Source organism: Mercenaria mercenaria, chromosome 6 (assembly GCF_021730395.1).
Source record: "Mercenaria mercenaria strain notata chromosome 6, MADL_Memer_1, whole genome shotgun sequence".
In the NCBI taxonomy this organism is placed as follows: domain Eukaryota; kingdom Metazoa; phylum Mollusca; class Bivalvia; order Venerida; family Veneridae; genus Mercenaria; species Mercenaria mercenaria.
In genome coordinates this window covers 75,270,828-75,297,365 of record NC_069366.1, presented here as the reverse complement: position 1 = coordinate 75,297,365, position 26,538 = coordinate 75,270,828, and the positions used below count along the sequence as shown (strand labels likewise).

At 35.5% G+C, this 26,538-nt stretch overlaps 1 protein-coding gene across 1 annotated transcript in view; it reads left to right on the top strand.

Moving 5' to 3' along the window:
• LOC123548496 (leucine-rich repeat and coiled-coil domain-containing protein 1-like) overlaps positions 1-26,538 on the top strand; it is a 373,147-nt gene that overhangs the window by 297,967 nt on the left and 48,642 nt on the right. The window contains exons 20-21 of the mRNA XM_045335795.2: positions 14,292-14,391; positions 19,761-19,849. Of these exons, the coding sequence (XP_045191730.2) occupies positions 14,292-14,391; positions 19,761-19,849 (189 nt within the window). The remainder of the gene's footprint in view (positions 1-14,291; positions 14,392-19,760; positions 19,850-26,538) is intronic.

The window sequence follows — 26,538 nt, the reverse complement described above, 5'->3', positions numbered from 1 at the left end:
AGCTTAATCAACATGTGTCCCGCTTGAGGGCATGAAACTGGTTAGGAATAAACAATGTGACACCGCGGACTGTTTATTGTGTAAAATTGAACAATTTATAGACAGAAAACAAGTTTTTTTTGGATTATTTTTATTTGTTCCTATATTTTTATTTTTTCTGGGACTTTTCAACCCTGTCCGGGACACCGGGACGAGTATGTAATTTCCGGGACAATCCGGGACGTATCACATGTATGCCTTATAGGAGTGATCAGTGCCGGGTCTAGTTATGCATATTGTAAGCATGTTCCTATTCAGTAATTTTCAGTGGAGTTATGGCCCTTGATTTGTCGTAGTTTACCTTGTCTGCCCAACTGATCTGACACAACTAGGGAATATTACACAAAACTTCAAAGTGATCATTTCCAAGCCTAGTTGTGCTTCCCTGTTGAGCTGTAGTTCATGAACTGATGAGCATTCATGAACTGTTCACGAACTGTTCGTGAACATTCGTGAACAATGCCATGAATGTTCCTCAAGAAGTTTGTGAACTATTCACGAACCAAAAGTTCATGAATTGTTCATGAAACTATTCCTGAAAGAGTTCACCAACTGTCTGTGAACCTAAAGTTCAAGAACTATTCATGAACTGGTTCTTCAAAAATTTCACCTTTGGTGCATGATTTTAAGTTCACGAATTATAAGTTCAGTAATCAAACAAGTAACTTCATTCAGAACTCCAGTGCAGTATTTGATTTTATTTCAATTATGCTGATGGTTCATGAACCTGAAGTTCATACACTGTTCATGAACTTCAAATTAATGAATTGATCAATCAAGTCTGAAATTCATAAAATTCATAGAACAAGAACCATTTACTTGTAAAAGCTTCTAGTATTTACAGCTGAAGGCTAATACCAGAGTTACTGATAACATACATATGACTAGGAATGTTACTACATGTATTTTGTATTTTATGTTGTCTGCAATTTGTACAAAATTTTGATTAAACATTGGGGATAGCTAACAGAAGTTTCATCATTATTTGGCAATTTAGAAAATGTCACTGGAAAAGAATAACGGTGTACACTGATTTTTGGGTTGGTGAATTTATTGATGTCTTTCATTTCATACCAGAAATCCTTGAAATATTCATGAACTTGTTTAAGAATGAATCAAGATTTTTTCATGAATGTCAATATACCTATAGAATTCAAGAAAAATTCTTGAAAAAAAATGATGAACATTTTATGAGCAGTTTAAGAATATTAAATTCTTAAAACATTCTTGATGTGTTCTTAAGAAAAAGTCATCTAAGATTCAATAAAAGTACTAAAAATTCAAAACCTTTTTCTAGTTCAGTACCAGTTCTTGAACCCAATAAGGAGTTTCTGAACTGTTCACTCATTAAACATAAAACTTAGGTTTTCCTTTTACAAAAAATGAATAAGTTCATGAACTGTTCATGAATGTTCATGAACATTAAATTTATGTCACATGATCAGTTTCCATTATTTTGTTGCATGCTGGGAAATTTTTTGCACATGTGATTCAGCAATTTTTTAGAAGTTTGTGCAGCAAATGAGAAGGAAATATTTATCATACTACAGTAAGGAATGGTTTAAAAGGAACATGAGTATACTGAATATCAAATAAGTAATTATGGTGTTGTCATAAATTGTTCATTTTAAAAATATAAAATCCTTTTAAAATGTCACATGTTTTCACGACCCTGAAACAAAGCTAGTATCTAATCTGAAGATTAAAATAAATTAGACCATCTAGCAACTGAATTTTGGATAAAATTTCACTTGGGGTTTTGTTGTTTTTTTCCGCTTTTTTATATTTTGAAATTTAAAGACCTTTTTCAGTGTCGTATGAGGGCGTAATAATTTTTAAAGCAAAATGGACACAATCGGATGTCCTTGGGATTTAATCACAGGTTTAAACAGTGCAAAGTGTTCTCAAGTCACTAACCTGAGAAAGCCTGCTTTTCTCAGACAGGCTTTATCAGGCAGTTGCTATAGTAATGTCACTATTGTCAAAATCACTGTTTCTAATTCAGCTGGGTTCATCAACTTTCCATTTATCTTGTTACTTTCAGTTCATGAACCCCTGGTTCATGAACTATGGTTCATCAACTTGATGAATAGTTGATGCCGCAAAAAGTCCCATTTGTAGTTGATGAACTGTTCATGAATAGTTCACGAATAGTTCAAGAATTATTAATGAACTGTTCATCAAGTTCGTGAATTTCTGGTTCATCAAATTCATGAACCTATCAATTCATGAACTTTGATGAACACATCCAGTTCATGAATTTGATGAACCAGTGCAGTTCATGAACTTGATGAACCACGCCCAGTTCATGAATTTTTGATGCCGTAAAAAGTCCCATTTGTAGTTCACGAACTTTCATGAACTATTCATGAACAAAGTTCTGGAATAGTTCAAGGATTATTCGTGAACTGTTCACGAATTTCTCAACAGGGTTATGTTGGCATGTTCTGTGGACTTATGGCCCTTTCACTACTTGGCATCAAAATAGTAGGGAGAGCTGTGTTGTGACACCAGAATTTGTCCACTTCAGGATTTCTTGACACTCATTCTTATGTTTAGATCTGATATATCTGTAGTCCTCAGCTTGTTTTATCTTTAATGAACGGTCTGTGCTTGGGACAATCTATAATTTACCAAATTGTTTAAAAATGAAATCAGTCCTAAAATTCTATTTCAGATAGGCTCCTACTGTTTTATTTGCAAATTAATCAATTATAGCTGTACTTAAGGTCTGATCTAAATTAGCGATAGACAAAATCTTCTATATTTCTTTATTCAAAATTGATCTTTTCATTAAATAGAAGCTAAAAAAGAAAATAAAGCAATCTAAGACATACTTTTGTTAAATTTCTTTGATGTAAGATTTCTATTTGACCAAGTAGGATATGAATTTGTGGATATAAAGTTAATAGGATTTTGTCTATTGCAAGAAAGATAGGGAAATTGGGCATGTATTTGTCGCGCTGTTGTCTGTTTGCCCCTAAGTTCTTGTCATGATAACTCAGACAATTGGCTCTTGTATACTGAAAATAATTGTCACTATGTAGGCATTGTAACTAAAAATACAAACTTCAAGCAGGCACTTTCTATTTTAGATATATGTGTAGCTAACTGCATCAAAGTATGCAGTCTGAAAAAATATTTTAGATATCATTTTCTGAAAAGAGTTATTTGAGCTGAAAAAAATGATCCTGGGTAAAATATCTGGAAAAAATGGAGACAACTCTGCTAAAACTTTATTTTAGGCTTAGGTGGCTATGTACATACCCAGCAAACAAAAGACGTCGTATTGACGTTGGACCCCGACGTCGGATTATAGTTGGATTTGAAAGTTTTTTAGATGTCATAATCCGATGTCGATACAACGTCGGCAATCTAACTAATATCCAACCATGATGCAACCTTAACCCAACCAAAATCCAACCATAACCCAACTTGTTAACGACTGCATTCTACCCATAATTTAACCATAATAGGTAATGAATTTCTGCTATTTAAACGTTGGAATTTTACTTGTGACCTCGCATCTAATCAACACAATTGTATGTATTTTCTAATCTTTCTTTCCACTTCTGACAACATAAATAAGTCTATAAGATAAAATGTAGTCAATTATGCGTGCCTCTTCAACATAGCTAAAATATCCACCTGAAATGTATAAAATACAAAGTTTTCATGTCCACAAAATCGAAATAAAAAAGCGAAAATGTTATTTCGTAAGAGCTAGAATCAAAATCACTTCATGAAAAACAAATGTATAATATATCCAAGATTCAAATATCTTCCCTGACTTCGAAAAAAGTGCACAAACTTTGGTAAAATGCAGTTCTAAAATAAATGTTTTTGTTTTGTTTTTTAAACAAAAAAAATCAGCAGTCATTAAATTAAGACTAAGTTTAAAATAATTTACTCACGTTGCAGATCCCTTTGTGTAAAGTGTCTTGAAACTGGCTCTATCTAACCTCTCCAATGTATCAAATTACCGGAATATCGTGTAAACCGAAGCAAGCTTATCTGGAGAATGCGTGACTAAAAGACGTCATGTGTAGAGAAATTTTACTACTTTAATAATCTATACAAGTTCAATGTATATTGATTTCCTGTACAAAATTTATTATTAGTAGTATTATTATTTTGATATTCGGAAAAGTAAACAGTCTGTTATATGATTTGTTGTATAAAAAGAGAGAGAGAGAGAGAGAGAGAGAGAGAGAGAGAGAGAAAACAGTTATGATTTTTAATATCCAAATGAAATATTATTTGTCAGTTTTACACGCATTTTCAGGACTTTGCGAGAACAAGTAATTATTTTAACACTTTGAAAATAATTCTGCACCAAATAGTTGTTTTACAAATGACAACATTGCACTCTCTTCAAGTCCGACCAGAATCTGACGTCGTAAAGACGTCTAAATATAACGTCTGCTAGACGTCGTAAATATGACGTTGAACCGACGTTGCATTTAGGTCGCCGACGTCGCGACCAAAATCCAACGTTGTTTCAACGTTGATCCGACGTCAGGTGTTTGCTGGGTAGTATCTCATGTAAAGCATGCCTCTCTAGGCACGAAAAAATCATGCATACCATATTTTCCCGAATAGACGCCCCCGGGGGCGTTACATTTTCCAAAGAGGGGGCGTTCATTTGAGGTAAAAAAATAAAAAATAATTTTTTTTACAAAACTTAAAAACATCGTTCAAACCAACTGTAAAGTGTTTCTGTGTTGTTTAATTCCCCCAAAACGTAATTATTTGGCATCCAATTTAATGCAGTGTGTCTTAAAATTATGCATTTAAATACGGTACCTCATGTATTCCGTGACACGCTCGCGACATTACACATTACGTCATCATACCCAAACAGAAGTGTACTCCGATAATATTTTCCTTAGTACATGCGGGTACTGCAATACACAATGTCAGTCGTTTGACATGCTGCTTATGTGCCGGCTTTTAAATTAAAAGTTATTAAAACTGCCGAAGAAAAGGTTAACACTTTGCCGCAAATTTGTTTTAAGTCGACCGGAAGCTTGTGCGCGGGTGGTGCAAAAACCAATCAAAGATGGATTTATCGTTTAATTTTCTATTTGATGATTGGATACGTACCGTACTTAGTATAAACGTTTTGGATTTACGGTACATGTACTGTTTAAAAGTGTGTTTAATTCTTAATACATTGGATACTTACTGTAAATTACTTATTATGTGGACTTATAAAAATGAGGTAGGTAATTTTTTTTCGTTCTTGTTGACTTTTTTCCCCTCCAAAATGGGTGGGGGGCGTTAATTAGAGGGGGGGCCTTAATTCGGGAAAATACGGTAATTAGTAGCAATTACTGTAAAGATCAGCACTTTGAAAAGAAAAAATATTTACTGCCCCGGGGGAAAGTGTGACATTTTTGTGGTGAAATTTGTCAACAAACAGATGTTAAAACCCACAGAATTTCACATGGTAAAATTTGTTGAGAAAGCTATTGCTGGAATGAGAATGATCTCTGCTACCCGTATATATGCGTCAAAGTATGGGAAAAATATCTAGAAATATGAGAAAATCAAAGAAAACAATTTCATGACTGTTAGATGCATGACTGTGTTATCATGTATAGCAGGTAACATAGATAGCTTACTTTTCTATTGCACTGGTATTACATGGTCAGAATTATGATTGTCAGTCAGTGTTCACTCAACAATTTCACTCTATAAACAGATTGTTTCCCTTGTGTAATTAGGGCTTAGGGTAATTTAGTCTCTACACTATGAAATTGGGGTATTGACAAGACATACATGTACTTATATCCAATAAAGGAGTTGTTGCCCTTGAATTTTTACTGGTACTACATAATAAAATTGTATGCTTTTGCAAATATCTCCTCCTACAGCTTTGAAAGGTAGAAGAAAATTACCTGTTTTATTAGCTCGTCTGATTTTTGAAAAAAAATCTGAGAGGTATTGTTGTCACTTGATCATTGGCATTAGTTAAAATTTTTGTTTAGGTCCACCTTTTCCAAACACTGTAAGAGCTACAGCTTTGAAACTTTGCACACTTGTTTATCATCATTAGGGGACTTTGTAGGCCAAGAACCGTAACTCTGATTTGCATTTTGATAAAATTATGGCCCTTTTTGTACTTAGAAAATCTGAACTATAACTCTTTTCTTACATTATTGTCCAGCACTTGCAGATGTGCGATGACACCCGTGTGAAGGTGCTCTTGTTAAACTGTATCTTGGTATTTGCAGAGTTAGAAATATCTTACTTTGGCATAGGCATTAGTGATGAGAATCGGACAGCTGAAGCAGAATCGATTAATCGGTCCTATTCTGATCTCTCTCCGATTTGATTAATCGAAAGAATCGGAACCGAAAGACCAAAATAGACTATTGTAATGTAGCAATAAGGTAGTAATAGCAAACCTTTCTCAAGACGTTCACATTGTTTGACTACTTTTATTACTTTTGAAGAAAACATTTATGACACAGCTGCTGTAGTGTGCAGCCTTTAGCAACTGTCGGGCAATCAGGACCCAGTTGTTAGAATCTTTAACCGGCTGTTAAACTAACTGCTGGTTAGATTTTTGTTCGAAATATTTATCTTGATGGGAAATATTAGTATGATTTTTAGCTCACCTGAGCAATGCTCATGGTGAGCTATTGTGATCATGCTGTGTCCGGCGTCCATCGTGCATGGGTCCGTCCGTCGTCAACAATTGTGTTTAAAAGACATCTCCTTCATAACCACTGAATAGATTTTGATGAAACTTGGCATGGATGTTCCTTGGATGGTCTTCTACCAAAGTTGTTCAAACGGCCGCCAGAGCTAAAAATAGAAAAATCTTCAAATGACATCTCCTCCTTAACCAATGGTTCGATTTTGAAATAATTTCACATAAATGGTCCTTATGTCACCCTCTAAAAATATTATTATACCCCCACCAAACATGTTTGAGGGGGGTATATAGGAGTCAGTTTTTTCGCGTCCCGTCCCGTCCCGTCCCGTCCCGTCCCGTCCCGAAATCTATTATCTTAGTTATTTTCAAATCGATTTGATTCGAACTTAAAATACATGTTCCACCTTATCACCCACATCATGTGACACAAGGTGCATAACTCTTGACACCAAGTTTTCATGAATTATGTCCCCTTTTACTTAGAATTTAAGGTTAATTTTGTTGTATTTTCACTATATCTCAGTTATTACTAAATGGATTTGATTCAAACTTAAAATAGATGTTCCACCTCATCACCCACATCATGTGACATAAGGTGCATAACTCTGACACCATTTTTTAGCTCATCTGATTTTTTGAAAAAAAATGATGAGTTATTGTCATCACTTGAGCGGTTGTCGGCGTCGGCGTCGGCGTTGCCTGGTTAAGTTTTATGTTTAGGTCAGCTTTTCTCCTAAACTATCAAAGCTATTGCTTTGAAACTTGGAATACTTGTTCACCATCATAAGCTGACCTGTATAGCAAGAACATAACTCCATCTTGCTTTTGCAAGATTTATGGCCCCTTTTTGTACTTAGAAAATATCAGATTTCTTGGTTAAGTTTTATGTTTAGGTCAACTTTTCTCCCAAACTGTCAAAGCTATTGCTTTGAAACTTGGAATACTTGTTCCATCATAAGCTGACCGTACAGCAAGAAACATAACTCCATCTGCTTTTTGCAAGATTTATTGCCCCTTTTGGACTTAGAAAATCAGTTTTCTTGGTTAAGTTTTATGTTTAGGTCAGCTTTTATCCTAAACTATCAAAGCTATTGCTTTAAAACTTGCAACACTGTTCACCATCATAAGTTGACCCTGTACAGCAGAAACATAACTCCATCCTGCTTTTTGCAAGATTTATGGCCCCTTTTGGACTTAGAAAATATCAGATTTACTTGGTTAAGTTTTATGTTTAGGTCAACTTTTTCTCTTAAACTATCAAAGCTATTGCTTTGAAACTTGCAACACTTGTTCCACCATCATAAGCTGACCCTGTACAGCAAGCAGCGTAACTCCATCCTGATTTTTTGCAATAATTATTGCCCTTTTGGACTTAGAAAATCATTTTCTTGGTTGAGTATTATGTTTAAGTCAAACTTTTCTCATAAACTATCAAAGCTATTGCTTTAAAACTTGCAACAGTTTTTCACCATCATAAGTGGACACTGTACATCAAGAAACATAACTCTATCCTGCTTTTGCAAGAATGATGGCCCTTTTAGACTTAGAAATCATGGGTAGGACAATATTTCTATTACACAAAAAAATCAGATGAGCGTCAGCACCCGCAAGGCGGTGCTCTTTTTTATGAATTATGCCCCTTTTTACTTAGAATTTAAGGTTGATTTTGATGTATTTTCACTTTATCTCAGTTACTACTGAATGGATTTGATTCAAACTTAAAGTAGATGTTCCACCTCATCACCCACATCATATGCCCACATCATGTGACACAAGGTGCATAACTCTGACACCAAGTTTTCATGAATTATGTCCCCTTTTACTTAGAATTTAAGGTTAATTTTGTTGTATTTTCACTATATCTCAGTTATTACTAAATGGATTTGATTCAAACTTAAAATAGTTGTTCCACCTCATCACCCAGATGATGTGAGATAAGGTGCTTAACTCTGACATAGATTTTTTATGAATTATGTCCCCTTTTACTTTAAATTTAAGGTTGATTTTGATGGATTTGATTCAAACTTAAAATAGATGTTCCACCTCATCACCCACATCATGTGACACAAGGTGCATAACTCTGACACCAATTTTTCATGAATTATGCCCCTTTTTACTTAGAATTTAAGGTTAATTTTGATGTATTTTCACTATATCTCAATTACTACTGAATGGATTTGATTCAGACTTAAAATAGATGTTCCACCTCATCACCCACATCATGTGACACAAGGTGCATAACTCTGACACTATTTTTCTTGAATTGTGTCCCCTTTTACCTAGAATTTAAGGTTAATTTTGATGTATTTTCACTATATCTCATTCTGATTGGCTTAGAGCCAAAGGGAAGTAACCTTTTTTTAACCTTTGTACTGAGTTTCTTCCCCTTAAATTCCAGGAATTAGTCTATTTTTAGAAATCCTATTTTTAGATTTTCAATATTTTAGGTATTTTTCTAACTTTTTTATTATAAGTCCTATGTAAAAAGTAAAAACATTTTTCTGTGATAACATGGGTCGGTAAGACACTTTTTTGTATTCACTTTTAGTGTATCTCTAATATTAGAGATTTAATATATTTACTAGTATTACTATACTAGTATTATACTAGTATTACTTATATGTGGAAGCCCAGGATGAAGTACTCCAAAGTATTTTTAAGATTCCTTATGGTTGCCATTCTTCCGTGACAAGACCGTATGGTGGGGGTATGAGTCACTTCTGTGACAGTTCTAGTTCAAATTATTTTGATTCGTCAAAAAACATGGCTGCCAGGGGGCGTGGTCACTTTTCCTTATATGTATATAGTGGAAACTTTAAAATTCTTCTTGTGTGAAACTGCTGGCCCAATTTTAGAATAATTTTACACAAATGGTCCTTGTGTGACCCTCTACCAAGATTGTTCAAATTATTCCGATTTGTCAAAAAACATTGCCGCCAGTGGGCATAGTCACTTTTCTTTATATGTTTATAGTGGAAATTTTAAAAATCTTCTTGTGTGAAACTGCTGGCCCTATTTTAGAATAATTTTACACAAATGGTCCTTGTGCCTCTACTAAGATTGTTCAAATTATTTTGATTCGTCAAAAAACTTGGCATGGTCATTTTTCCCTATATGTATATAGTGGTAACTTAGAAAATCTTCTTGTGTGAAACTGCTAGCCTGATTTTAAAATAATTTTACACAAATGGTTCTTGTGTGACCCTCTACCAAGATTGTTCAAATTATTCCGATTCGTCAAAAAACATGGCTGCCAGGGGCGTGGCCACTTTTCCCTTTACATATATAGTAGAAACCTAGAAAATCTTCTTGTATAAAACTGTTAGCCTGATTTTAAAATAATTTCACACAAATTGTCCTTGTTTGACCTTCTACAAATACTGTTCAAATTTTTCTGATTCGTCAAAAAACATGGCCGCCAGAGGGCGTGGTCACTTTTCATCAACTATTTCTTTAGACAACATCTCCTCCAAAACTACTGAATGTATTTTGATGAAACTTTACACAAATGATCTCTGGGTAGCCCTCTTTCAAAATTGTTAAATAGTTCTGGTTCATTGAACATACAGGTCTGTTTGGTTAAAAATAGGTTTTCAGCTATCAGACTTTAAAAATCCTTTTCTCTAGAGCTTTGATATTTTGCATGTGATATAAGGGTTTGACTTTTGACTCTCTACCCTAATTTTCCAAATTATTGCCCTAAGGTCAATAAAATGGCCATGCCCGTGTCTGACATGCTTATATATAAGAAACTTTGAAAATCTTCTTCTCTGAATCAATAATAGCTAGAGCCTTGATATTTGGGGTGTGATAACAGATTTGTAATGACTACCGTAATTATTCAAATTATTGCCCTAGGTTCAAAAGTGTGTGTGACATGTATATAATATAGGCTAACATGGAAGAAACCTAACTCTGTACTTATACAAACACACTTGAAACCTTGTACACAGGTGAGCGCTTTAGGGTCAGTGACCCTCTTGTTTTATTTTACTGTGAAGGCTTTTTATTGTGCCCCCCCATGAGTGGTGGGGGCATATAGATTTGCTCTTGTCCGTCCGTCCTTCCAAGAATGTTGTATCGTGCCTAGCTCCAAAAGTATTTCACGTAGAGTTACAAAACTTTTCAGGAATGTTGGTCAGCATGTGTAGTTGTGCGCCTGGGGTTTCTCGTCCGGATTCATTCAGTCGTGTAGGAGTTATGGCCCCTGACTTTGTAAAAATTTGTCATTTTAGTGTTGTGTCGCGCCTAGCTCCAAAAGTATTTGATGTAGAGTTACATAACTTTACAGGAATGTTGGTTAGCATGTGTAGTTGTGCACCTGGGGTTTCGCATCCGGATTCATTCAGTCCTGTCAGAGTTATGGCCCCTGACTTAGTAAAAAATTGGTCATTTTAATGTTGTGTCGCGCGTAGCTCCAAAAGTATTTGACCTAGAGTCACCAACGTTTACAGGAATGTTGATCAGCATGTGCAGTTGTGCACCTGGGGTTTCGCGTCTGGATTCATTCAGTCTTGTAGGAGTTATGGCCCCTGACTTAGTTAAAAATTGGTCATTTTAATGTTGTGTCGCGCGTAGCTCCAGAAGTATTTGACCTAGATTCAGGCATGTTGGTCAGCATGTGCACTTGTGCACCTGGGGTTTTGCATCCGGATTCATTCAGTATTATAGGAGTTATGGCCCCTGACGTAGGAAAAAATTGTCATTTTAATGTTTTGTCGCGCGTAACTCTTAAAATATTTTATCTACAGTCATTATTTCACTACAGAAGACCAGACTTCTTGTCGAGACTTACTCAAAAAAAAAGTTTGTGAAACATTTATGTTAAAATGTACTTGACATAGAATCATAAAACATTAGGGGATTGTTTTATAGCCTATGAAGTGTTCTCTTTAGGATTTTACTCAGCTAGGCCAGAGTTATGGCCAACTAAGTGAAAAATACACATAAGGTTCTTAAAAGTTTTTGTTACAAACATCTTAAAAATTGTTTAACCTGAGTCATTAAACCATGTTACTGTGGCAGGAGTGGGGGCACCTGTGTCCTATGGACACACATCTAGTTGTTCATAGTCCTTAACTCATACATCTGTTTTTCAAAGTCTTCTAAAATGTCAACATACAGCCTTAAAAGTTAACCAACCATAGCTTAACCGGCTGTTCGAAGTTTTGAGCAACACAGTCTAAACTGCGAACTGGGAGGAACTATTGGACAAAATGGAAAACTAACTGGAATTCATCTGTTGAGACTTTTATCCATGACTAAAGACCTGCTAGATGCAATGCCAAATTTGACATGGAAAATATGTTGGGGACATTCCTGGCTGGTCTGGAATTAGTTCCATCATTTGTTTTTGAATTATATCCACTATTTTGTATTGTAGAAATAATAAAAGCTTGTCAAATAAAGTCTGAAAATCGTTCCCAATTAAAAAAGAAGTGGGTGGGGTACCTTCATTAATGTATGTATTAAAGCATATTTTGTAAATAGCTCTAGTAGTATCAAGGTTTTCCTTAAATGGAGTCAACCCCCGGCATTCATGCTTCATGCAGAACCCGAAATATTTCTAGGCGTCTGATGCTGTGCTGCCCTGGGACAACAGATTTTTTATTACTGTTACGATCATGAACTGGCCTAACAGCGTTCTCCATTTTAAAGAGCAGATATTTTGAAATACTAACCCAAAGATTATAAAAGTGCAAAGGTATGTACGCTAAACAGCGAGAGGTATCTGAAAAAGTCTTGAAAGTTGGATTTTAATTTTTCAACAAAATCAGCGACTAGAATCGATTCTTTGTGGTCAGAATCGATGTCGCCAACATTAAAACTATGGCGATGATTAATTGAACATCGGCGACAATTGGAACATCACTAATAGGCATTGATCTGTTTGTTTATGGGACATATATATAGTAGTTTTATAGCTTCACAGTCTAGAAAGAAACCTTCATAATGTTTTCACCATTTTCAACTTAATTATCAACATCTTCTACAGAAACAGGTGTGGATGGATGAAAAATGGACTGAGATGAAATATGGACTCGAATTAACAAATAAGCTGCCAACAGCTCCTCCAACCAAATTTCTCGTATTGATTAAGGGCACAGCACTCTATTCATCAAGCTTAATGTTTTTGTCCACAGTTCCAGTGATTAAGATAAATGGTTTTCTCAAAAAACTGTATTAATTTTCTCACCAAAAATGCCAATTTTTGGACCAGCTCCCTTTATAATTTTTTTTCAGCCATTATTACGGAAGGTGGATATAAAAATGCTGTCAGTCCATCCATTGACTTGTCACATTTCTTGCTTGGATGATCACTTTGGAAAAAAACAACAAAAAAAACAAGAACTCTGCCAAGCGGTACAATATACGCCTGAAGGGTTATATCAGAAGAGGACGGGAGCAAAATTTAAAGAACTAGAATGTTGAAGCTCAAAGGGCAACAGTGTCGAGCCCATTATTTGTTGACACACCGCCTGAATGACTCAAACATTTCAGCCAGTTAAAACAAGTTTCATTTCAATATCTTGACCAAAACAAGAACAGAAACGTTCATCCACACACAAAAAAATAATTCTAAGTCAGCAAAAAAATCTTAACCAGGAGATATAGTTCAAAATACGTCTAAAAATTTGATGTATCATCCATGTTGTACCAAAGACAAATGGTGTTTGTTTTTCCATATGACCAATAATAAAAAGGTTACAAAATAAGCTATTTATAGGAACAGCAAAGGGAAGAAAAAGTCCACACAAACAAAAATCAAAAAAATCTAGGTCACAAAAAGAAATCCTTGCAAGGTACAGGTATGTCCAAATACACCTAAAAATTTGAGGTACCACTCATGTTGTACCACAGAAAAGTGGTCTCGGTCTTTCCTTAAGGCCAATATAAACTATTTATAGAAACAATATAAAGGGAAGTAATTTTATAAAAAAATATGTAAGTCCACAAAGAAAGAATCTGCCAAATAAAAAATATTTTTTTAAGTTGTGCTCTGGATATGATAGGCAGATTTGACCTTGCATTGACCTTGACCTTTGACTTACCACCCTGGTTCATGCACTCTGCACATTGTCTCTTCAGTGTCCTGTTTTTCCAGAACGGGCATATAAAAAAGATGAAATTTGCATATTGTTAGATGAGAGTAAGTGCAGTGTGCAAGGCCCATAACTTGTCTTACATAATCTCTGTTAATAAGGAAAATTATTTTGCACACATTTCAGCTTCTTTATCATTAAAAGAATTTTCCTAGAAGAAAAATTCTGTGTACATCAAAAACATTCACAAAATGAGCCGCACCATGAGAAAACCAACATAGTGCATTTGCGACCAGCATGGATCCAGACCAGCCTGCGCATCCACGCAGTCTGGTCAGGATCGATGCTGTTCGCTTTCAAAGCCTACTGCAATTAGAGAAACCATAAGCGAACAGCATGGATCCTGACCAGACTGCACGGATGAGCAGGCTGGTCTGGATCCATGCTGGTCGCAAATGCACTATGTTGGTTTTCTCATGGTGCGGCTCAAATCTAGATTTTGCATTCTTGAGATGCCATGATATTAAATCTTACCATTTCAGGATAATATCAAGTTGACGTCTCAAGTACATGGCATGGAATCCGTAATTGAAGGTTTGAGGGCAGAGAGAAAATTGTGGGAACAAGAATTGGCCCAACAAGGTAAGAAAGATGTTAATCTGATAGTAGGCCTAGAAGTCGGTGACATTATTTTGGATTGGTATAGAATAAGAACTGTGTCAGCAAGGTAAGAATGCTTTTAGAAGACATAGAATAGATTGACTAATGAGAGAAAACAAGCACTAGGTCAAAAAGGTAAGTGTGCTTTTAGAAGACATAGAACAGACTGGACTGACTGATGAGAGAAAACAAGAACTAGGTTAAAAAGGTAACAAGAACTAGGTCAAAAAGGTAACAAGAACTAGGTCAAAAAGGTAACAAGAACTAGGTCAAAAAGGTAAGAGTGCTTTTAGAAGACATAGAATAGACTGACTATTGAGAGAGAACACGAACTAGGTTAAAAAGGTAAGAGTGCTTTTTGTTGGCCAGGTTTACGAAGAAAAATCCGGCTTGTAGATTAGGGCTGTCCGGGTGGATGGGCGGGCAGGCAGACGGATGGGATAATGAATCTTATGTTAACCTTTTTGTTCATTCATTTTTCCTAACAACTACTTATCCAAACTTCAAGAAACTTGGTCAGAATGATCCCCTATTACCCTAGTTGGTCCAAAATGAGAATGGGGTCACTGGGTCAAAGGTCAAGGTCACAGGGACCAGAACATTGAAAATGGTTTCTGCTCAATATTTGGACAAGTATTTCACCTAGGACCTTGAAACTTCATAGGTATGTTGGTCTGACCCCTATTGATTACAGGGTCACTGGGTCAAAGATCAAGGTCACAGGAATCTCAACATTGAAAATTGTTTCTGCTCAATATCTGGACAAGTTTTTCACCTAACACCTTGAAACTTCATAGGTATGTTGGTCTTGATGTATACATGACCCCTATTGATCTCGGGGTCATTGTTTCCGCTCAATATCTGGACAAGTATTTTCCCTAGGACCTTGAAACTTCATACATATGTTGGTCTTGATGTGTACATGACCCCTATTGATTTTGGGGTCAAAGGTCACAGGGATATAAACTTTGAAAATGGTGTTTTTCTTACTTTGATTTTTTTACACCAATTTATTTCTTTAATTTCATTTTCTACCTGTCCATTTCTTTTTTCCCCTTTTTCCTTCAATAGTGCTTATTAATTTTGGGGTTATTGTACCCCGCGACGACAAAGTTGTAAGTGGGGGTACACTGGTTTCAGGTTGTCTGTCCATCCGTCCGACCGACTGTCCTTCTGTGCGTCAACAATTTCTTGTCTGCATGATAGTGGTTTCATTTATGATTTTATTTTAACCAAACTTGCACACAACTTGTATCACCATAAGATCTCAGTTCCTTTCTTGAACTGGCCAGATCCCGTTATGGGTTCCAGAGTTATGGCCCCTGAAAGGGCCAAAATTAGCTATTTTGACCTTGTCTGCAGAATAGCAGCTTCATTTATGATTTTATTTTAACCAAACTTGCACACAACTTGTATCACCATAAGATCTTGGTTCCTTTCTTCAACTGGCGAAATTCCTCTATGGGTTCCAGAGTTATGGCCCCTGAAAGGGCCAGAATTAGCAATTTTGACCTTGTCTGCACAGTAGCAGCTTCATTTATGATTTGAATTTAATCAAACTTACACAAAACTTGTGTCACCATAAGATCTCGGTTCCTTTTTTAAACCGGCCAGATCCTTTAATGGGTTCAAGAGTTATGGCCCCTGAAAGGGCCAAAATTAGCTATTTTGACTGTCTGCACAATAGCAGCTTCATTTATGATTTGATTTTAACCAAACTTGCACACAACTTGTATTACCACAAGATCTTGGTTCCTTTGTTGAACTCGCCAGATTCCATCATGAGTTCCAGAGTTATGGCCCCTTAAAGGTCCAAAATTGGCTATTTTGGCTTTTGCAGCCATATAGATACTTCATTTATGGTTTTATTTGATACAAACTTCCAAAATATCTTCAACAACAATAAATCTTGGATTCAATGACCAATCAGATCCAATCGTAGGTTCCAGAGTTATTTTATATCTGATTACCTCCCCTGATTGTAATCAAAATGGATTTATATCAGTAAGTACTTATAGGACTTATTTGAAATTTCATTATTGTCATTAGTTGGACTGAGCCAATCAGGGTAGATAACTATGGACTGATTTTATGTCAAATTACCTCCCTTTATTTCAAATTAAAATGGGTATATCTTCGTAACTAATGAAGATACTGATCTGAAATTTCATTTATGTCAACAAATTTATTTGGCAGATCCTTCTTTTGTTCACTTACAATGATTTTTTTTTAATCACTTCCCTTTTACATTACTATAAATAGCTTATTTTTAGTAACTTTTTTATTATTGGCCGTAGGGAAAACCCGAGACCACTTTTCTGTGGTACAACATGGATGGTACCTCCAATTTTTAGGTGTATTTTGACATATCTGTACCTTGTAAGAATTTTTTTTTTCTTTTTTTGGTTAAATTTCTTCCCTTTGTTGTTCCTGTCATTTGGACTTAGATATTTTTTCTGAGGACCTTCTTGTCCTCAAGTGCAATGATAACAGGTGAGCGATATAGGGCCATCATGGCCCTCTTGTTGTGTAAATGTCAGAATACCTTAAAGAGAACATAAAAGAAACTTTATGTGTTTTGATACAGAAATAATAATTAGAGAATGTCATTGCTTATTAATAATGTATAGAGATAGCAAAAGATCGCAAATTTACATTTATAAAGTGAGAATGTTTCCACTGAGAATGCTATGAAAATGTCACAAATTAGTCTGCGGCCCAGTAAGATCTATTAGAGGTGACAGGAAACCTCATAAGATGGCCTCCAGTAATGTTTATCCCTGCAGTGATGTGTAATTACAGCTCAGTTTGCAAAGAAAGGGGGGAAAAGACATATTATGGTGTGCAACTGCTTCTGAATTATTTGAAAGAACAATTTTTTGTATACTGGGAAATCGTTACATTTCATGGGCATGAAATATCATTATTTTGGACAAAACAGCTATTTGATTGGGATAAAATGAGAAAATTTGCAGATTTTGAATTTTGAACATAAAATGAATGGGAAATTTACCTAGTTTCATGGATTAGCGCTTAGCGTTACGTTTGGAAAAAAAAATCAAACAAAACCAAATCATAGAAAGGGTTGTGTCACATGAAATTGAACAGCATATAAAACATGTATATTACCCTACAAAACAATTATCAGTATACTGATATATTCATTGAGTTCCCGAAAAAGGGCTGCATAAAGGGGCCACACTTTCAGACAGTTCAATGCCATTTTCAAAGAACTGTTACATAATCTTTTGTTTTGATGCATTTGCATTAATTTCCAAGTGCTGAAATTTCACTTAAATAGGTGGACGTATGTTTATTTTTATTTCCTCACAAATTAAATTCATTTTTAAAGGGGGACAACATTTTCAGAATATTTTAAATATCCATTGTACAGGAGTGTCACTCCTTCCCCCTCCTCCCCACCCCACACCACCACCACATGGTCACAAATGCACCTCATATGACACCAGTACTGGTTTTTCCAGGCAGCAGACTTGAAAGTTATTCAACTTCATGACAGTTGAGCTTGTATAAATTAGCACTGGTTATGTGGCTGCCATGAAACTGAAGTACAGGTGAAAAAAATTCAGATATATAGCCCCTGTGCAGTAGTCTGTAAATTTATACAGAAAAACACCAATTCCTCAAGGTCTTTAAAAACGAATTTATTGTTTTGGAAGTAATGATAAACCAGACCTATTCACTGATTATGAAGAATTGCCAGTGGGTAATGTACACTAGTTCTGTTGCTATTGTGAAGAAATGCCAGTGATTGCTACAAATAAGTATTAATACATCAGTTCTTTTGCGATTGTGAAGAATTTCTAGTCTCGTGTTTAAAGTATATATATAATGTTGCTGTCACATTTTTAGCTTGACTATACAAAGTATATGGAGAGCTATCCTACTCACCCTGGGGTCGGCGTCTTTCCGCGTCCCCACCTTGGTTAAAGTTTTTTTTACACTTTCTCTTTTTCTCCTTATCTCTGTAATAACTTGATGGATTTGCTTTAAACTTAAAATAGTTATTCCTCATCATCACCCACCTCATATGGCACAAGGGCCATAACTCTCACACCAATATTTCATGAATTATCCCCACTTTTTACTTAGAATTTCTGGTTAAAGTTTTGATACTCTTTCACTCTATCTCAGTTATTCCTGAATGGATTTGAATTAAACTGAAAGTAGTTGTTCCACATCATCTCCCACATCATATGGCACAAGGCCCATAACTTTGGTACCAATATTTAATGTATTATCCCCCCTTTTACTTAGAATTTCAGATTAAAGTTTTGATGCACTTTCACTCTATCTCAGTTATTACTAAATGGATTTGATTCAGACTTAAAACAGTTGTTCAACATCCTCTCTTACATCATATGACACAAGGGCCATAACTTTGCACCAATATTTCATGAATTATCCCCATTTTTACTTAGAATCTCAGGTTAAAGTTTTGATATACTTTCACTATATCTCAGTTATTACTAAATGGATTTGATTCAAGCTTAAAACAGTTGTTCCACCTTATCACCCACATCATATGTCACAAGGTGGATAACTCACCAACTTTTCATGAATTATGCCCCCCTTTTACTTAGAATTTAAGGTTAATTTTGATGCATTTTCACTATAGCTCAGTTATTACAAAATGCATTTGATTCAAACTTGAAAGTAGTTGTTCCACATCGTCACCAACATCTTGCACCAATATTTTATGAATTTTGTCCCCTTTTTGCTTAGACTTATACTTATATAGTGTTTTGATACATTTTATCTTTACCTCTCTTATTACTTAATATTTTTGACTCAGACTCAAGCTGTTGTCCAATATCTTCATCCACCATTGGAGTCATTTAACACTCTAGTGATAGCTCCAGCTTCCTCAGATGTGCCCAGTTTCACTATCCAGCATCAAATAGTCAAGCGCGCTGTCTCCTGTGACAGCGCTTGTTTATTAGGAAGTTAAAATATATAAATTTCTTTATCAATCTTTGGCTAATTTAAGTATCTCAGATAATTGTGGTAGATTTGAATATTTGATCCAGGCAGTGGAAAGTATTGTATCCAGTGTTTATGACTACCTCCCTTTATGGCTCTGATTGGATAAATTCATGTGCAGTATTGAAAGTAGTGCTTTTCTAACCATGTAAATAAATGTATGTGCAGACTCTCCATTTTGATGACTGCCTAAATGTGTTTCATATAATATTAAAAACCATATTGGAATTTTCAGTGATTTTTGTTAAAGTAAGTGATGAAAATGCTGATCTGTTCACATGTCTCTTAGAAAATTCTTTTCAAGTGTGTATGTATTGAATTTATCTTATTTAGTCTTTGCACTTTAGGTGCATCTCTTGCCCAAGACAGAGGAAGCTTAGAGGCAAAGTTGGAGGCACAGAAGTCAGAAATAGCCATGCTAAAGAAACAGTTGGAGGTAAGATGGTGTAAGGCATATCTGAACCAAAAGATAAACAATACTGCTTTTCATAATTCATAATTTTATGCACAAAATCAAAGAAGAAGAGGAGTATATTGGTTTACTTATCTGTCCATTGTCGGTATACCATTTGATTTGCCTGTGGTCAGTAGTTGAGAGTCAAGGTTACAATGACCTTCAGACTGAAAATGATCTCCACTCTATAACTTGAAAATGCCTTGGCATGCAGTGGTCAAACTTCATAGGATGATTGCCTGTGGTCAGTAATGATCTATATTGTTTTAGAGTAGCTGACTGTTTTTGTGCCGCCTGCCCCCCCACATGAGTGGTGAGGGCATATAGATTTGCTCTTGTTTGTCCGTCCGAAGTTTGTAACACGCCTAGCTCAAAAAGTATTTGATATAAATTGATGAAACCTTGCATGAGTCTTTATCATGATATGAACTTGCGCACCTCCTATTTTTCATCTGGCTCCGCCCCCTATTTTTAGAGTTAAGGCCTCTGAAATAGTCAAAAATGCACATTTTCACCTTGAAACACGCCTACCTCAAAAAGTATTTGATAAAGATTCATGAAACCTTGCATGAGTCTTAATCATGATATGAACTTGCGCATCTCCTATTTTTCATCTGGGTCCGCCCCCTATTTCTAGAGTTATGGCCCCTGAAATAGTAAAAAATGCACATTTCCACCTTGTGACACGCCTAGCTCAAATAAGTATTTGATATAAATTGATGAAACCTTGCATGAATCTTTATCATGATATGAACTTGCGCATCTCTTATTTTTCATCTGGGTCCGCCCCTAATTTCCAGAGTTATGGCCCCTGAAATAGTCAAAAAAATGCACATTTTCACGTAATTATGTGCCTCACTCAAAAACTATTTAATGTAAATTCATGAAACCTTGCTTGAGTCTTTATCATAATGTGACCTTGCACACTTGGCATTCTTCTTGAGAATTTTAGTGTTTATTACAGAGTTATGGCCCTTGAAATAGCCAAAGTGGTGGATTTTTTGTTTGTGATGCTCATAGCTCAAAAAGTATATGGTATAGAATAATGAATCCATTTCATAAATTTTTTTTGAGGCTATACCCCATTAAGACTGCAAACATTTGAATTAATTCCCCTTATTTGTGACAAATGTACCAGTGGGGGCACACCCTGTGTCCTACAGACACATTCTAGTTGTTTCTGGGTTCAGTAAGTGAAGGTCACAATGACGTTGAGACTGAAAGCAGTTTCTGTTCAAATATCTAGTGAATACTTCCAGTTGAATTACTGAAGAACAGGCATTTCAGCTTATCATTCCTCTAGATGCGAGTTGGCCTGAATGTGTTGCATGACTAGGTGCCACTTGGGAGTGTTAGTCAGTTTCACTTATTTCATTGTTTGACAGTGTATCAGAAGTCACGCTTCTGTCAAAGCAGTTGCATAAAACCTACTGTAATACCTGTGTTCCTACCAGCAATGTTGTACAGTATTTTTTTATGCCCCCGAAGGGAGGCATATAGTTTTTGAACAGTCTGTCGGTCTGTCAGTCTGTCCGCATTTTTCGTGTCCGGTCCATATCTTTGTCATCCATGGATGGATTTTCAAATAACTTGGCATGAATGTGTACCACAGTAAGACGACGTGTCGCGCGCAAGACCCAGGTCCATAGCTCAAAGGTCAAGGTCACACTTAGACGTTAAAGGTCATTTTTCATGATAGTGCATTCGTGTCCGGTCCATATCTTTGTCATCCATGGATGGATTTTCAAATAACTTGGCATGAATGTGTACCACAGTAAGACGACATGTCGCATGCAAGACCCAGGTCCGTAGCTCAAAAGTCAAGGTCACACTTAGACGTTAAAGGTCATATTTCATGATAGTGCAATGATGGGCATGTCCGGTCCATATCTTTGTCATTCATGCATGGATTTTAAAATAACTACGCATGAATGTGTGGCACAGTACGACGACGTGTCGCGCGCAAGACCCAGGTCCGTAGGTCAAAGGTCCTAAACTCTAACATCGGACATAACTATTCATTCGAAGTGCCATCGGGGGCATGTGTCATCCTATGGAGACAGCTCTTGTTTAAACATTTGTTGGCATTCATTGACAAATAATACATGGTATCCATTGACAAATGATACATGGCATTCATTGACAAAAAAATGTATGGTATTCATTGACAAAATAATATATGGCATTCATTGACAAAATAATACATGACATCCATTGACAAATAATACCTGGCATTCATTAACAAAATAATGCATGGCATTCATTGACAAATAATACAATCAATACAGGAACATATTGCATTTTTAGCTCACCTGAGCAATGCTCAGGTGAGTTATTGTGATCGCTGGATTTCCGGCATCCGTCGTCTGTCTGTCAACATTTAGCTTGTGTATGTGATAGAGGCTGTATTTTTCAATTGATCTTCATGAAATTTTGTCAGAATGATTGTCTTGATGAAATCTAGATAAGTTTGAATATGGGTCATCTGGGATAAAAAACTAGGTCACTAGGTCAAATCGAAGAAAAACATTGTGTATGCGAAACAGGCAGTATTTTTCAATTGATCTTCATGAAATTTGGTCATAATCATTGCCTTGGTGAAATCTAGGTCAAGTTCGAATATGGGTAATCTGGGGTCAAAAACTAGGTCACCCAGTCAAATCAAAGATAAACCTTGTGTAAGCAATAGGGGCTGCATTTTACACTGGATATTCATTAAATTTAGTCAGAATAGTTGCCTTGATAAAATCTACATCAAGTTTAAATAAACCTTGTGTATGCAATAGTGGCTGCATTTTACACTGGATTTTCATGAAATTTGATCAGAATGTTTGTCTTGACGAAATCTAGGTCGAATATAAATAAGGGTTATCTAGGATCAAAAGCTAGGTCACCCAGTAAAATCAAAGAAAAACTTTGTGAATGCAATAGGGGCAACATTTTAGGTAGGATGTTCATGAAATTTGATCAAAATGTTTGCTTTGATGAAATCTAGGTCAAGTTCAAATATAGGTCATGTTGGATCAAAAACTAGGTCACCTGGTCAGATAAAAAAATAACTCAGTGTATGAAATAGGGCCTGCATTTTTCACTAGATATCCATGAAATTTCATCAGAATGTTTGTCTTTATGAAATCTAGGTCAAGTTCAAATAGGGGTCATCTGGGGTCAAGAACTAAGTCACCCAGTAAAATCAAAGAAAAACTTTGTGAATACAATAGGGGCTACATTTTAGGTAGGATGTTCATGAAATCTGATGAAAATGTTTGCTTTCATGAAATTTAGGTCAATTTTAAATATGGGTCATGTTGGGTCAAAAACTAGGTCACCTGTTCAAATCAAAGAATAACCTTGTGTATGAAATAGGGGCTGCCTTTTTCAGTGTACCTTTATTAACCCTTTACCACACAGAACAGAAGCCAAAAAAACCTTAACATAACACTGATAAGTGATAACCAATAATCAATAATCGGTATATGGCTGATAGGTCTGACTGTCTTATCTGAACAAAATATTTTTACATAACATTACGTAATTTTTTGATGTTCAATCGCCGGTAAACCACGGGTGACTTCCGCTGCAATTAACTCTTGGGGTGTCATAAAGTATTTGGAAGTCGCGGTCCTTCTGTTTTGATTAATACTTCCTGTTATATAAGACCATAAATTCCAAGCCATCGTAAACACAAATTGTTGTTTTTGGGAACTCCGCATATGTCACGTGTGACCTTCATGACCTTACACATTTAGAAATACTTAGGTGTTAAATGGTTGTTATTTTTAGAATGAGGAAAGTCCTGCAAACCGGCCAGTTGCAAGTAGTTTTCATTGTAATTTTCCATGACGTAGCGTCATGCACATGTAGCAAAAAAACCCGGTGTCTTTAGTTGCAAAGTACTCAATAAATTTAAGTAGTAACCACATGATCTTTTACGTAAATAATGATGATGAAATCCCATACTTTGCATTAGTAAACATCCGGAATTCATTTCTTCAGGAAAAGAATGAAAAAAAAGCGATTGATTATGAAATACGGGGATATACGTTTTTGTTCAAATGGCCAATACTCGATAATATACGTTTTTATCGGGTAAATTATAGACGTGGATCAATATGTATCTGTTTGGTAATCGATAGATTCGGGGATAAAAGTATCGGTGTGGTAAAGGGTTAAAATTTATCAAAGTGGCTCTTCTAGCTGTTAGCAGGTAAGCGACCTAGGACCATTTGGTGCTCTTGTTTGTTGGATTGCCCTGTCCTTTATGCGCCAATATGTCGTGCACTATTTGTTGTATTGTTTTGATTAAAGAATAATTTCTATCATATGTATAAAAATACTGATATTCAAGATAGTGTCATGGAAAAAAACATGCCTGTGAAAAATCACGCTGCCAGCCATAAACAGTGGCGCCAGTTGTTCAACTATATTATGGACATCACATAAAATAAAGAAAAAATATGCAAAAGATGTGCAATATTGATAAATATACACAATTGTTTTTGTCAGTGGCAACACGTTTGTTGTCAAAGTGAGAGATCTGATGGTTTATATGGTTAGCAAAAATATGTCTGGACAGTTGCTGGAGAGTAAATGTTCAGTCTTCATGATACCATACAGTTGAATCTGTCTTGTCTGAACTCTTCTAGATCAAAGGAAAAGTTTTCATTGAGAGGTTTCCAGATTAAAGTGGTATTTCTATTTGTAGCCCCTAAAAGAAGTTTAAGTGCTTCATCGGAACAAACTTTTGTAAGAACCTTATGATATGATGATGTAACCAGTATAAAGGTGTCCCCATTTGAATATAAAACTGGGAGAGGACCTTATAATGAAGAAATGCTATTCAACTGCTTCTTCTCATGAGGAGGATTTTTATTAAACTTGGTCTGTACCATCCTTGTAAAGTTCTCTCCACATTTGACATGTTTTATGTTATTTTTTGCGAAACAATTGTTACCATTCATGAATAAGTATGTCATATATATATTCATGGGTCTAATGGCCTCTATTGCCCTGTTCTTGTGTTTGCTGGGCTTATCATCCCACCAACACAATTATAGGTCATATGGCAGTTTTTCAGCTATATGATCGTGGAGCATTATTTCCTGTACCTGGGTACAATTACAGACCTTCTGTAAGTTAGCTGGATGAAAGAATTCTACACCCATATCTAGTTTTTGAACCCCCAAACTGTTTGGAGTAAACAACTATAAGAACAACTGTTTAATCATTTGTGAATGATTTTTATAGAAAAACTTATTTTTGTAATATGATTTTAAAGGTGGATAATCAGATTTTGGCCATGTAACGGATTTGTTCGAAACTTTAGCATCTGATCATTTACACTCATTTATGTTCACTTAACACTTAATACAAATTAGATTTTCACTGGAGGTATTTTTAAAATTTCATTTTCCTATCCTGGTTGCCCAACCAAGATAGAGTTATTATCCCCCGCCGATGAAATCGGGAGGGGGGTATTGAAATGGCGTTGTCCGTCCGTCAGTCCGTCGTCAGTCGTCCGTCCGTCCGCAGCCATTTCTCAGTAACTACTTGGTAGAATTTTATGAAACTTGAAATAAACATGAACAACATACTGCGATGATGCCCGTCAAGTTTTTTTTTGAGTTGGTCAATTCCTCAGAGTTATTGCCCTTGATTTAAAAAAATGTCCGTCTGCAGCTATTTCTCAGTAACTAACAGGTAGAATTTCATCAAATTTGAAGTAGACATGAACCAGATACGTGCTGATGCCGTCAAGTTTTTTTTTTGATAGGTCAATTTCGTCAGAGTTATTGCCTGATTTAATGAAAAATGTCGTCTGCAGCATTTCTCAGTAATAGCAGGTAGAATTCATCAAACTTGAAACAGACATGAACAAGATACTGCGACGATGCCCTTCAAGGTTTTTTTCGATTGGTCATTTTCCATATAGTTATGCCTTTAATTGTTAAAAATCCACAGATCGTACATAACAAACAACCATGGAAGGGATTTCATTAACTTCTTTCATTCTTTTCCATGAACATTTATTTAACATGTGATGTTGTGTACCTACACTGGTCACCCTTACTTGGTCCCCCCCCCCCACCCACCCACCCCACCATTTTTTTTTTTTCATTTTTCATTTTCTATCAATATTTATAATCAACATGTAAATGTGTGTCTCACCCCCACCCCCCCAGCCCACCCAAACAACCATTCATTTCTTTATTTGATTTTGACTATGAATTATTGCTTCTTGGTAAATTCTTAACTTTTTGCTGATATATTTTTTTGCGTTCCTCAACTCTGACCTTTCGGCGGGGATTCAATCATCGAATTGCTTGTTTATATAAGTATAAATTGATAAACATATTTGCTAAGGAAATGTATAAATATTGACATATTGTAATTTTGTAATATTTGCATTAAAAATTAGATTAGATGGATTCATTAGAAACGCAGTTTGAAAATTATTATTACCTCCTTTGCCTATCTGGTTGCGCAACCCAGATAGATTGGAAATAAATGAATTCAGAAGCTAACACAGCTTTTAAACTTGCATTTGATTCAGATTGTCAATAGTTGATATATGTCTATCAAAGCAATGTAACTGACATTGTATTGAAAAAGAATACCAGCTTTATATACTTATATAAAGGGAGTAATACAAATTTATAAATAATAAAATA